The sequence below is a fragment of the Oncorhynchus gorbuscha genome, unplaced genomic scaffold, assembly GCF_021184085.1.
Source record: "Oncorhynchus gorbuscha isolate QuinsamMale2020 ecotype Even-year unplaced genomic scaffold, OgorEven_v1.0 Un_scaffold_390, whole genome shotgun sequence".
In the NCBI taxonomy this organism is placed as follows: Eukaryota; Metazoa; Chordata; class Actinopteri; order Salmoniformes; family Salmonidae; genus Oncorhynchus; species Oncorhynchus gorbuscha.
This window is the reverse complement of record NW_025745238.1, coordinates 279,289-292,752: the sequence shown is the minus strand read 5'-3', so window position 1 is coordinate 292,752 and position 13,464 is coordinate 279,289. Positions and strand designations below refer to the sequence as shown.

Here is a 13,464-nt window from a genome sequence, read left to right as displayed (position 1 = left end):
ATAGCTTTTGGTTTTGCTGTAAACATTAACACTTCACCATTCAAACATTCCTCAGAGACAAGACAATCATTAAAATGTCAATTTATGAAATGATCCTCTGATAGTTAACATGTTTCATAGACTTAAAGTACACAATCAGTCAAACCAAGCATCATCAGCACACATACAGTCCATTGTCCCATGATGTCAACCTCACCATTGACATCGTTCATAGATCTCTGTGATAATATACCTCCTAATCCTTACAGAAGTCATGCTCAGATGTGAGCAGTATTAATTCAGTATCCTATTTTACAAATGAATGGGTAAAGAAACAGCCCACTACCCAACAGTGTCCAGAAATAAAAACAGAATTATCCCAACCTGTGGTTGTAAAACCCTAAAAAAAAGTGCACCCTGTTATGACAATTTAACAGGCACTTCATTAAATATCATGGATATGTTTCTTCTTCATTAATGAATGGAGCTTCAGAAAAGAGCAGAGACTTCCTGGGACACTCACAATAGCATGTGATCCATGTTTGTCGTGGGCAGCAGCTCACTGGAACTGAGTACCAGCACCAACTATGTTCTATTGCTTCAGTTTCTGCACCGCATATAGAATATTAGCTCAAAAGTATTGCAGTGTTCCTGCACAGACATACATATAAAATATATAATATAAATTATATAAACAACAGTACAGGTAAATGAGTACCGGCACATATAGTATTTCAGTCCAAGTCAAGCACTGAGTGTGATTTCATCAAACTCACACAGTCTACTTGAGCAGTTACAACACATACAGTGAGCACCAAAAGTATTGGAACAGTGACACATTCTGTCTATGTACTTTGGTTTTGAAATGATACAACTATGATGATATTTGTGCATCTAACTTTCTCACAAAAAAAATTGTCACTGTCCCAATACTTTTAGAAGCCACTGTACCTAATATGTACCTGTACAGGTACCTGTATCTAATATGATTCATAGAAATTGGAAGTGTCAATTCTCTCAGTCTGTCCTAACACCATGCTCATATTGTGTCATTAACCAACAGGTTACAGTAGTAGGCAGACTTGTGTGTACACCACAGGTTGGTGGCACCTTAACTGGGGCGGATGGGCTCGTGGTAATGGCTGGAGCGGAGTCAGTTGAATGATATTAAACATGGTTTCCATGTGCTTGATGCCATTCCATTCACGCCATTCCAGCTATTATTATGATCCATCCTCCCCTCAGCAGCCGACACTGTTATATACTCAATACGGTTTCTCATGCTTCATTTCCCATTCATAAAAGCAGAGCAGTTGACAGGTTACAGTTAAACTAAGATGTATCATGTTAACTATTACCTCACTTGTTGTTATGGGTTAAAGTAGGTCCAACTCAAAAGTGAGGAATAAAGTGATGAGGAATAAATCAATTTTGGCACATGCAGAAGAATTTCTAAACATTTGTACAAATAGATAAATATGCTAAACATTTGTACAAATAGATAAATATGCTAAACATCTCAAATTGCAGGTAATGGAAGAGGTAATCAGTCACACAGATCTACAATTATCACAAGGTATTACAATCCAATAAAATCACATGTTGAACATGCATGGGGGAGAACAACCATGTAAAGTAAATAGATCTAAACCTCTTTAGTAGCATTTGATGATGCTCAATATGGAGACAGTCATCCAGCGAGGTCAAAGATGCTATCGTCGAATACTTCCAGGTTGAGACCTGTGGGAAAGAAACAAAGTAAACATGTTGTTCACCTAACAAGGCAAGGTTAGAAAGATCCCTACTGTCTATAAACCAAAATAATAAGCCAAAAATTGTACAAAAAATGTTTTGAAAAATATTTTTAATGTATGAACATTTTTGTAGTTATAATTCAATTCAGATAGGTAGAGCAAGTTTTGGGGGTGTGTGTGTAACAGTGTTGGTTGTGTCAATCTCCTTCCCACAACCTGGGCTCGAACCAGGGAGGACACTGAACCCATCGACAACTGTTAACCACAAAGCATCATTACCTGCCACTCAAAAAAAGCAGTGGCCCTTGCAGAGCAAAGGAAACCAGCTCAAGGTCACAGAGCGAGTGACGTCACCGATTGAACACTAGTAGCCCGCACAGCTAACTAGGTAGCCATTTTACGTCGGCAACGCTCACTCTTAAGCATCAGCTGTCAGAGCAGCTCACAGATCACTGCACCTGTACATAGCCCATCTGTAAATGGCCCATCCATCTACTTCCTCCCCATATTGTTTTTTATCTTTGCACCCCAGTATCTCAACTTGCACATTCATCTTCTGCACATCTATCACTCCAGTGTTTAATTGCTAAAATGTAATTACTTCACCACTACGGCCTGTTTATTGCCTTACCTCCCTAATCTTACCTCATTTGCACACACTGTATATAGATTTTTTCTATTGTGTTATTGACTGTGCATTTGTTTATTCTATGTGTAACTCTGTGTTGTTGTTTGTGTCACACTGCTTTACTTTATCTTGGCCAGGTCGCAGTTGTAAATGAGAATTTGTTCTCAACTAGCCTACCTGGTTAAATAAAGGTAAAATAATCATTTATTTTTTAAACTCCCCTTTGACCTCCTCTGCAGCAACCGGCACAATCATGTGTGTGTGTGTGTACATGAGCATGCGTGTGTATACCCAGGGTAAGGAGGAGGTGGGGCGTCGTGCGTTCCGGATTTGCCGATGGCGTCCTCATAGGAGGGCAGGCCTGGGGGGTCAATCTCCTCCGGCGGGGGCAGGAGCACAGGCTGCAGAGAGACCTCATCCAGTCTCCGCATGATCAGCGAGGCATTACTACGCCTTTGACGCACCCTAACAGAGCTGGAAGAGACAGTCAGGAATGATGCCGTATCCCTTTGAAGAATGTGTGCGTATACACACACACACCTTTACCCCTATCTACATATTACCTCAATTACCTCGACTAACCTGTAACACTGCACATTGACCCATCTATATATAGACTCTGTGTTTTATTTTTTTACATTTAAACTTTAGTTTATTTAGCAAATATTTTCCTCAACCCTTATTTTTCTTAAAACTGCATGGTTGGTTAAGGGTTTGTAAAGTAAGCATAAGTAAAGTCTACACCTGTTCTATCCGGCGCATGTGACAAATAACATTTGATCTTAATCAAACTATTGATCCAGTGACCACTGTCATTCAGTCAACATAATGCCCCTCATCTAACTCACCCTGCACGTGAGAGGTTATCCTTACAACTCCCCTTGCAGAAGTACCAGACCAACAGGCCGAAGATGACGATGGCCACCCCTGCCGCGATCAGACCCACAAGCAGGGCAGTCACATCCAGCCGCGATGGCCGCGTGTCCTCACCTGTGGGATCACACAAAAACAACCAACTGAAGTATTTTTGCATGTATGACACACTGCAAGATTCCTAAATATGCTCCTAACTCTCCTTAAGAGTCACAGTGTATGGTGCTTTTTTAAAAACTAGACTGTAACCAGGTTTCTCTCCAGCCATCCTGTAACATTTATGGACTAATAAACCTGTCAAGGAGAAAATAAACTGGACTGCAGAACTGAAGGGCCTGAGTTGAACCGCTGGGCGATAGGCTGCATTAGGTTTTGCATTTCGTCCTCCTGATTGAGGGTGTCTTCCACCACCCTGTACCCATCAGTGTCGTTAGAAAAGTCTGTAGTAGATTGGAAAATAGTTGACCTGCGACATACAAGTAGATATACTTAGCCATACTTCTCTTACCCTCTGTGTACTTTTTCCAGAAGTCATCCTGCAAAGTTACATAAAGACAACATCAGGTTCATGAGACTGGGCCTACCACACAAATTCTGCCTGATCACCATCTCAGCATCACTTACAGTCTGAGGGACATTTTCAAAGACCTCTCGTGCTTCCTCGTAGCTGCAGACTTCTTCAAAGCACTCCCTCTCCAAATTCCCAGGAGTGAAGAGCTCAAAGTCAAATCGGTTGGCCAATAGATGGCGTCCTAAGAATGCATTTGCCTGCTCCTCTTGCATGAAAACTAGGGGACTCAATCACATGAGTGGAATAAAATTATGCAAACTTTTAAACACAATACGTTAATACCATAATTTAGAAATATAACAACATTTTATTTGAAGATGTTTGGAAACTCATGTCTCACCTTCTTTTGACTGGTCCGCTGTCCCTGTGGTGTGTAATAACTTTCTCATACAAGCAAAGTTTCCACAGGGAAGCAGTTGATACAGTATGAATAAATGCAAAAGCATCGCCATTCACCTGCGGATAATGATTTGATCATAGGTCATAGGAGATTAGATAAGAAGTTACAACGTGCATTTCACAAGTTAGTGACAACAAGACACACCCAGTTTTCACCAGAAAGCTGTTCAGAAGCCTATACGGTTTATCTGTTGATTGCTTAGCAATTCTTTCCTTAAAAACGTGAGTTTTAATTTTACACCTTAAATTGTTCACACTGAAACGTCACTTTTTGGGTGACCCGAACAAATTCGTATATAAAGTATGAATTGTAGATCTGTAATTCTCATTGAAAGCAAGTCTAATAAGCGGTAGATCTGTTCTATGTGCTTTATTTATATGCTTCCTGTTCTTAAAAATGTCGTTTTTTAAACTCTTTTACTTTAGGTTTCGTACACCAGCTTCAAACAGCTGAAAATACTATATTTTTGGTTATGTAAAATTATATTTCACAGCGGTTTCGATGATACAATGATTCTCCACACTATACTTGGCGAACTATTAGAATTTTAGCAACAAGGAAATGGCAGAACAATTTCTACATAGTGCACCTTTCACTTTAAAACGTGTCAAATCCAAGAGTGGAAGAAAACAGGCTACTGCACGAAATGAAGTTACTGAGCAGGTATGAATGACATTGATTGTTGACAGGTGAAACTGAAATGAAACCACCTACCTTGAACGTTCGCCGATAACAGCTGTGTTTGATGTTATATTTCCTTATAAAAACACTCAGAACACGTATCGTCTACAATCAACAACACCGCATTACGAAATATTATAATTCGTTAAATCAATACAAGTAGAATATTCCAGGAAGCGCGAGGTTTCTGTTTACTCGCAACACATTTTTTTTACATTTTCTTTTACTCCCAAGAGATGTGAGCTCACCTCCTGTTCTGTAGTAGTTACCTACCTGTACAGACCTGACTAATCAAGCTTTTCACCTGGATACACTGATCTACAGTTCAGTAAAAACACAAGGGGGCACTTGAAACCACTAAACAAGAGAGAATCGGCACAGGAGTGAATCAAGTAGAGTAGTAGATTTCCCAGAGCCTTTAAAAACGTCTACTTTACATTTAGCTTAGAACAAATGAACAGATATATTATTAATTGAAAGGGATATGCCTACTCATGCTCCACTGTCGAAACAGGCACGTCACAATCAGGGAAGTGTGGGAACTAATGGATGTCATTGTGGCTAAAAATACCATGTAATGTCACACCAAAACATGAAATCCCATTCTACTGTAAGGCTTGGTTTCCACTCTCAATTGACCTTTGTTGTAATATTTATTTAAAAGAAAACACAAGTCCATATCTAAGAGAGGCCAGAGGCATATATTGTACTAAACATTGTATTACACGTTGTAGAAAGGGAAACATGTCCTCTCTGAATCTAACGGATGTGTCCCAGTTTTCCACAAGACCTGTTCAAGTGACGCACATTTCCTTTTGCGACCATGACGTCATGGCCTGGATTCTTAATGTGTCTGCCTCGCGACCTGTCTCAGTAAATTGACCTTTATCCCTGAGACTTACCGGGATTGACTAGGATAGCCGAGTTTAACGACCTCTTAATGGAAAAAAAAACCTGTGCATGTAATATTTCACCCCAAATGGCTAAGCATTTTATCCAGAGTGCTCTTTGTGGTATCCACAATGCTGCCTGTGCCCTTTCAATATGAGTGTATAAATTAGCCAGGTTAAAACCCACAGGTTCATGCTCCTCTCAGCACACAGAAGAGCAGAGGTGTGTGTTCTCGAAAAGACAACCTTCCTTGTGCCACACTCTGTCATAAAAGATCCCTGTCACAACAGCAACCCCCAAGACTCGCAACAAACGTATCACAAACCCCCAAGACACGCTTGTAACGTGTTCGTATTATAATCAGAGCAAATAGCCTGCTCCTGCCAGGTCAACACCCCTGTCAGTGTCCTTACACTTGTGTTTGTGCACTCTGTCTAAATAGGGTTATCTCCATCATGGGTGCAAGGCCACTATTTATGTAAAGTAGTGATATGGAGAGAGAGACATACATAAAGAGAGAGATGGTGCTAATTGAAAGTTAATAGGATGTCTTGTCCTGTGCTCTGCTGTGTGTCTGGACACTGTCATGGCTTTAGATTTGCTATAAGGAATGTTCATACACAGAATGAAAGGCTGATGCAGAAGTGAAATTCCTGACTTATCTAGTGTCTGACGCGAGATGATATTACAGAAAGGCTTTAAACATGCACTCTGAGGCAAGGCTGTGATGATTGAGCACCCTGCTCTGGAAAAGGGATCATATTCTCAGCGGTGGGACAATTCCAAGTCAGCATGATCTGTTGAGAGTCTGTCTTCTTACACACATCCATAGTCTTTAAGGCATAATGAACTGGATAACATTCTAAAAGGCACTGCTGTCCATATGCATACTGTTCATATTTAGTGGAGTACACACATTTCACATTACACAGGGGAGATCAAATTCACCTTAAAACTGTTTTGCTTTTGCTTTTCAGCACTGAACTGCGTGGAACTAACTACCAGCTTCCAACCATGATAAGACGGGTCATGAAAGCAGATAAACCAACTGGAGAATGACGTGACAGTTACAGCTGGGAGATCTCACATGACACACCATCCATGAAGCAGTAACTTAGGACCCGAGAGACAAATTAGAGAGAGTGAGAGGGGAGAAAGGACGAGAGAAAAACAATGTGAGAGAAGATAGAGGAAACAGAGTTCAAGAAAGACAGGGGGAGAGAAAGGGAAACAAAGATTGGGAGAGATAGAGGGAGAGAAAGAGAGGGGAAATGAGAAAGAGAGGGAGAGAAAGAGAGGGGAAATGAGAGAGAGAAAGGGAAACAGAGATGGGAGAGAGAGAGAGAAAGAGAGAAGGGAACAGATTAGGAGAGAGAGGGAGAGAGAAGGGGAAACAGGGATTAGGAGAGAGAAAATGGAAACAGAGATCAAAGAGAGAAAAGGAAACAAAGGGAGACAACGTGGAGATAAGGAGAAATAGAAACAGGATTATTAAATAAGTAAAAGTGGAAACAATGGTGGGTAATTAGTAATCAGTAGTGTAAGAGAGTGTTTTGCATGCATGAATGTGAAATGCAGGTGATTAGGAGAGAAAGCAAACAAACAAACAGCCTTACAGAGGGTGTCTGCATGGAGAGAGTCTCCTCCATGAATGTGGAAAGAGAGATTATCCTGGGAGACACCTGGAAACAGGTGTTTCCCAGTAGCTGAGACCCTCTCAAGGGAAACAGCATCCTAATTAGGAGAAAAGAACAAGACAGAATACGGCAGACAGAGTGGGAGAGAGTCAGGGGATTCCCCCCATAAAACCGGGGACCAACAAGGATTAGGGAGACAACATACCAGCCTCCCCCAGAAAAAGATTCATGAGACACCCAAATGGAATCAGGACATTCTTGGAGGAAATAGCCATGTGGGACATCTCCCAGACTGTTCTATAGGCACAATTTGAAGGCAACTCAGGGATTTGGGGTCATCCCGTTGAGCATTGATTAGACTGAGAGGGTTACAGATAACGGGATAACAGGGAAGACAGTGAAACTTTGTATTATTATCATGTAGTGACCAGTGACATAGTTCGCCACGGCTCATAGACATGTTTCCCATGTACAATAAAGAGGTGTCACTGACACGCAGAGAACACCTCTGGGAAACTCTGAAACACTCTCATCAGGAATCCCAACAAATGACGGCTTAGTGGAAACCACTAGAGATGGAAACACGACAGCCATAGACGCTCACCTGCCAAGTTATTCCCGAGGATAACGTCGATACCCTCAATAGGCAAGAAGGACGCACCCCCACAACAACTTCACCCTTCACCAGCCCACAATCCAACATCAGTTTATGCAATGGAACTGACATAGTGTTCAAACCTATTCCCTAATTAGAACACTATTCCCTGAATCAGTCTCAGCAGAAAAGGGTAACACAGACTCCAAACAAATGATTCAGAGGCACCTGTGGAAACTCAGGATCTTCACTGGCACTAAGTCTTTACTTCCTAACATAGACACAAAACCTTCTGTAATGAAAGGTAAATAGTCTGGATCAATATGGACTTTCACATTCTCCTGGGCCTGAGGAAATGAGTCAAGAATGAACTGATGTGGAACAGGTGCAGCTAACGCAGCAGGCTTAGATTTAGCGTAAGCACCCTTTGACCAGAGAAGTGGACAACAGTTTTTCCAATGACCTGAACCTTGACAGTAGTGACACTCCTGGAAAAGTCAGCCTTACCATGGGAACAGGTTCAACCCTAGTTGAACAGAACTCTGAAAGAGGGGAACAGAGAAGTAAAGAGGGGAACAGAGAGAGAGAGAAAAGGGGAACAGAGAGAGAGAGAATGAGGGGAACAGAGAGAGAATACGGGGTTTTGCAAAGACACTTTTGTGAGTCAACACATACTCGTCCGCCAAAAGCAGCTTCAGCAACATTCTTTACTTTCTGTTCATTAATATAAGTGGCAATACGATCAGGAATTGTGTCCTTAAATTGCTCTAACATAATCAGATCACACAGCCCTTGGAAAGTCACAACTGCAGAGGCGGAACACCAGCGATTAAACTGTAAAGATAACTGTCGGCAAACTCAACATGAGTCTGGTTAGAAGAGGGGAAAGTTCTAAATCGTTGGGGGTAAGCAGAGAGGGACCAATTCATAAATCTGTAACACAGCTGTTTTAACTTTATCATAACTGGCACTGTCAGTGTAGACTAAGAGGGAATATGCTTCCTGAGCTTTACCAGTCAGCACACACTGCAACATTAAAGAGCGGTCAGAATCAGAGAGCCAACTCCTAGGGGAGCAGAGAGAGCTCAAACAACGAAAAGAATGAACAGGGAGAGAGAAAGAGGGGAACAGATTAAAGAGAGGGAATAACAGGAGAGTTCAGAACAATATCAAATGAGGGGCATGACCAAAAGAGGAACTACCCCTAGGTAAATCTGGGTCACCAGAAAACAAACTCTGACCCTGAGATCTTTCCTTCCCTAACCAACTCTATACGTTCTTGTTGCAACTTGATTTTAGCACGCTCCATATCTTGTTTAAATGCCAATTCCTTTTCATATTTCACACGATCATGCTCTAGCTTCTCACGATCATGCTCTAGCTTCTCACGATCATGCTCTAGCTGTAACAAAGCAGTTCTTTCTGCTGTTCAAAAAGAAGGCTACTAGGATTAACCGATGGAATGGCCATTGTAACGTTATGGGGAGACAACAAATCCTCAGCAGAGGCTGGCCCGGTGGTAACTTCAAGAATACCACTCTCCATCAGATTGGCTTTCAATATCAACCTGATAGAATTGTTTAGACGTTTATCACTAATCTCAACCTTGTAGTGTTTAGCGACAGGGAACAGCTGTTCTTTAGTACCTAAATCTAACAATTCCTCTGATGGAGAGAGAATGAACTTATCTACATAAGACATGCCATAATCACACAAATTTTTTTTTTATCGCTTTTCCCTTCTGCTGAGCACATTCAGAACACAACCCGAGAATTGACAATCACCCTGAGCAGCACAGAAGAGAGATGAGATATGGAGCTTCCCCAAAACCTACAATAACTCAACCCTAGTCTTCAGTGCAGATTTGCAGGTGGGAATTTACGCACTGTAGCCCGCTGGCAAGGAAATAGAACAGATAAAGAGAGAATGGGAATGTGGAAGACCATGAGGGTCCAGCATGCTGGCAAATTCCACCAAGCCACGGATGTGCCAGAGACAACTGCTCAGTCCACAGACACCACACAAAAATAACAAACATTAACCATGCCCAACATATTCCAAAAATGAAACACGTCGCTAAACCTATCAGGGGATAAAAAAGGCTATAGCTCCGGGTAGCAAGTTCCACTACCCTACCCAAATCTCCCACCGAGGTACACAGCAGATTACTCACTTCAGACTGACGTCCCAACAGAAAGTAAAACAAGAGTTCATGCTAGGCAGGGCCTGGAAACTAACCATTATACTCTCTCCAACACAGCACACAAACCAAACAACAAAGGCAACCAATACTGGGCCGATCACACTCAAACACAATATTCAATCCAAACACGTACCTCCACGGTCTCCCAAACCAATAGTTCAAAGATCCCGGACGAGCCCCCACTTGTCACGAACCGGCTCAAAGCCCGTAACAAAGGGAGACAACGTGGAGATAAGGAGTAGCAAAATCTATATTTATTAAATAAGTAACTAAGTGTAATATACAATGGTGTGTGTAATCAGTAATCAGTAGTGTAAGTGAGTGTTTTGCATGCATGAATGTGATAATGCAGGGTGATGAAAGGTGCCAAAGCAAACAAACAAACAGCCACCAAGAACCACAACACAATCTACAACGGGTGTCTGCATGGAGAGAGTCTCCTCCATGAATGTGGAAGAGGTCTATTTATCCTGGGAGACACTGGCCCAGGTGTTTCCCAGCTGACGACCCTCTCAACTCCGCCCACCAGGCATCATCTAATAAGGAAACAAGAACAACGACAGAATACTCAGACAGAGTGGGAGGGTGTCACAAATGGAAACAGAGATTAGGAGAGAGAAATGGAAACAGGGATTAGGAGAGAGGGAGAGAGAGAGAGAAAAGGGGAAACAGGGATTAGGAGAGAGGATTGGAAACAGAGATTAGGAGAGAGAAATGGAAACAGAGATTAGGAGAGTGAGGGAGAGAGAGAGAAAGGGAAACAGGGATTAGGAGAGAGAAATGGAAACAGAGATTAGGAGAGAGAAATGGAAACAGAGATTAGGAGAGGGAGAGAGAAAGGGAAACAGGGATTAGGAGAGAGAAATGGAAACAGAGAGAAGGAAACAGAAACAGAGAGAGAAACCTCCTGCCCAATGTATGACCATAGAGAGACATATTTCCCCCAGATTACACAGATCCACAAAGAATTCGAAAACAAATCCAATTTTGAAAAACTCTCATATCTACTGGGTGAAATTCCACAGTGTGCCATCAAAGCAGCAAGATTTGTGACCTGTTGCCACGAGAAAAGGGCAACCAGTGAAGAACACACACCATTGTAAATACAACCCATATCTATGCTTGTTTTTTTATCTTGTGTCCTTTACCATTTGTACATTGTTAAAACACTGTATATATATATATATATATAATATGACATTTGTAATGTCTTTGTTTTGAAACTTCTGTATGTGTGATGTCTACTGTTAATTTTTATTGTTTATTTCACTTTATATATTATCTACCTCACTTGCTTTGGCAATGTTAACACATGTTTCCCATGGCAATAAAGCCCTTGAATTGAATTGAGAAAGAGAGGGAAACAGAAAGAAAGAGGGAAACAGAGAGAGAGAAAGAGAGGGAAACAGAGAGAGAGAAAGAGGGAAACAGACAGAGACAAAGAGGGAAACAGAGAGAAAGAGAGGGGAACAGAGAGCGAAAGAGGGAAACAGACAGAGACAACGAGGGGAACAGAGAGCGAAAGAGAGGGAAACAGACAGAGACAGAGAGGGAAACAGACAGAGACAAAGAGGGGAACAGAGAGAGAGACAAAGAGGGGAACAGAGAGAGAGACAAAGAGGGGAACAGAGAGAGAGACAAAGAGGGGAACAGAGAGAGAGACAAAGAGGGGAACAGAGAGAGAGACAAAGAGGGGAACAGAGAGAGACAAAGAGGGGAACAGAGAGAGACAGAAAGAGGGGAACAGAGAGAGACAGAAAGAGGGGAACAGAGAGAGAGAAAGAGGGGAACAGAGAGAGAGAAAGAGGGGAACAGAGAGGGAGAAAGAGGGGAACAGAGAGAGAGAAAGAGGGGAACAGAGAGAGAGAGAGGGGAACAGAGAGAGAGAAAGAGGGGAACAGAGAGAGAGAAAGAGGGAACAGAGAGAGAAAGAGGGGAACAGAGAGAGAAAGAGGGGAACAGAGAGAGAGAAAAGGGGAACAGAGAGAGAGAAAGAGGGGAACAGAGAGAGAGAAAAGAGGGAACAGAGAGAGAAAAGAGAGGGGAACAGGAGAGAGAAAGAGCTGGGAACACAGAGTAAAAAGAGGGGAACAGAGAGAGAGAACCTGGGGAACAGAGAGAGCTGCCAGAGGGGAACAGAGAGAAAGAGGGGAACAGAGAGAAAGAGGGGAACAGAGAGAGACAAAGAGGGAACACAGAGAGAGAAAGAGGGGAACAGAGAGAGAAAAAGAGAGGGGAACAGAGAGAAAGAGGGGAACAGAGAGAAAGAGGGGAACAGAGAGAAAGAGATTTGAGATATGTTTTATTTGATAAGGATCCTCATCAGTAACAACTAGTCTTACTGGGGTTCGACAAATACATCACAGACAAAAGGCCTTACAAGTTACATGTAGTGTATGTTCATCAATCAGATACACAAACATGTCAGTACATACACACTTAAAGCCGAGAGGGAGAGAAAGAGAGGGATATGGGGGTAGAGCAGGAGAGATAGAGACAGATGGAGAAAGAGAGGGATATGGGGGTAGAGCAGGAGAGAGAGACAGATGGAGAAAGAGAGGGATATGGGGGTAGAGCAGGAGAGATAGACAGATGGAGAAAGAGAGGGATATGGGGGTAGAGCAGGAGAGAGAGACAGATGGAGAAAGAGAGGGAGAGAAAGAGAGGGATATGGGGGTAGAGCAGGAGAGATAGACAGATGGAGAAAGACTCGTACAGAGAGATGTGTGATGTGTGAGGCAGGTTAATGGAGACTTCCACAGTGTTCAGTAAACCGAACTGTCTCACTACATTAGTCTAAAGCTGCTTTCTCCGTACCCCACCTTGCTGGTGGTGACCATGAGTGTTGTGATTTACTCCCTCTGAAAAGACCAGGGGATGCTTCTCCCAGAGGACTCTGGGATAGGAGTGAGCCTTGAGCTTCTGCAGACGCTGCTGGGCCAGAGCTGTGACATCACCATTAACACACAGGTTTCTGTTTGGTTTTGGCTCTGCCCAGTAGACTGGCAAACAATGGTGTTGCTCCCTTCCTCATGTCTCTTCAAAGTAGACTTGGTTTTGACTGACAAACCACCGCTGTATTTCTGCTGTCTAAATTAACTGTGCAGTGATGCTAAATCTTTTTGGAAAAAGTCCATTACAATGTAAAGGGACGTTGTCTTGCAATTTGTCGTCAAAAGTATGACAGCAGTGGTGTTTTAGCAAGAAGTTGATTTGACACAACTTCTCTGCTTCAACTCCATTTCATCAGTC

At 42.4% G+C, this 13,464-nt stretch overlaps 1 protein-coding gene across 1 annotated transcript; it reads right to left on the bottom strand.

The window, feature by feature from the left end:
- Positions 1–64: 64 nt before the first annotated feature.
- On the bottom strand, positions 65–5,188 carry prrg4 (proline rich Gla (G-carboxyglutamic acid) 4 (transmembrane)). The gene is made up of 7 exons (XM_046333345.1): positions 4,920–5,188; positions 4,146–4,261; positions 3,859–4,022; positions 3,743–3,770; positions 3,210–3,351; positions 2,653–2,835; positions 65–1,719 (listed from the first exon to the last, which is right to left on the bottom strand). The coding sequence occupies exons 2-7, from the start codon at positions 4,255–4,257 to the stop codon at positions 1,692–1,694; spliced, it is 657 nt and encodes a 218-aa protein (XP_046189301.1). The 5' UTR covers positions 4,258–4,261; positions 4,920–5,188; the 3' UTR covers positions 65–1,691.
- Between the last annotated feature and the right edge of the window lie 8,276 nt (positions 5,189–13,464).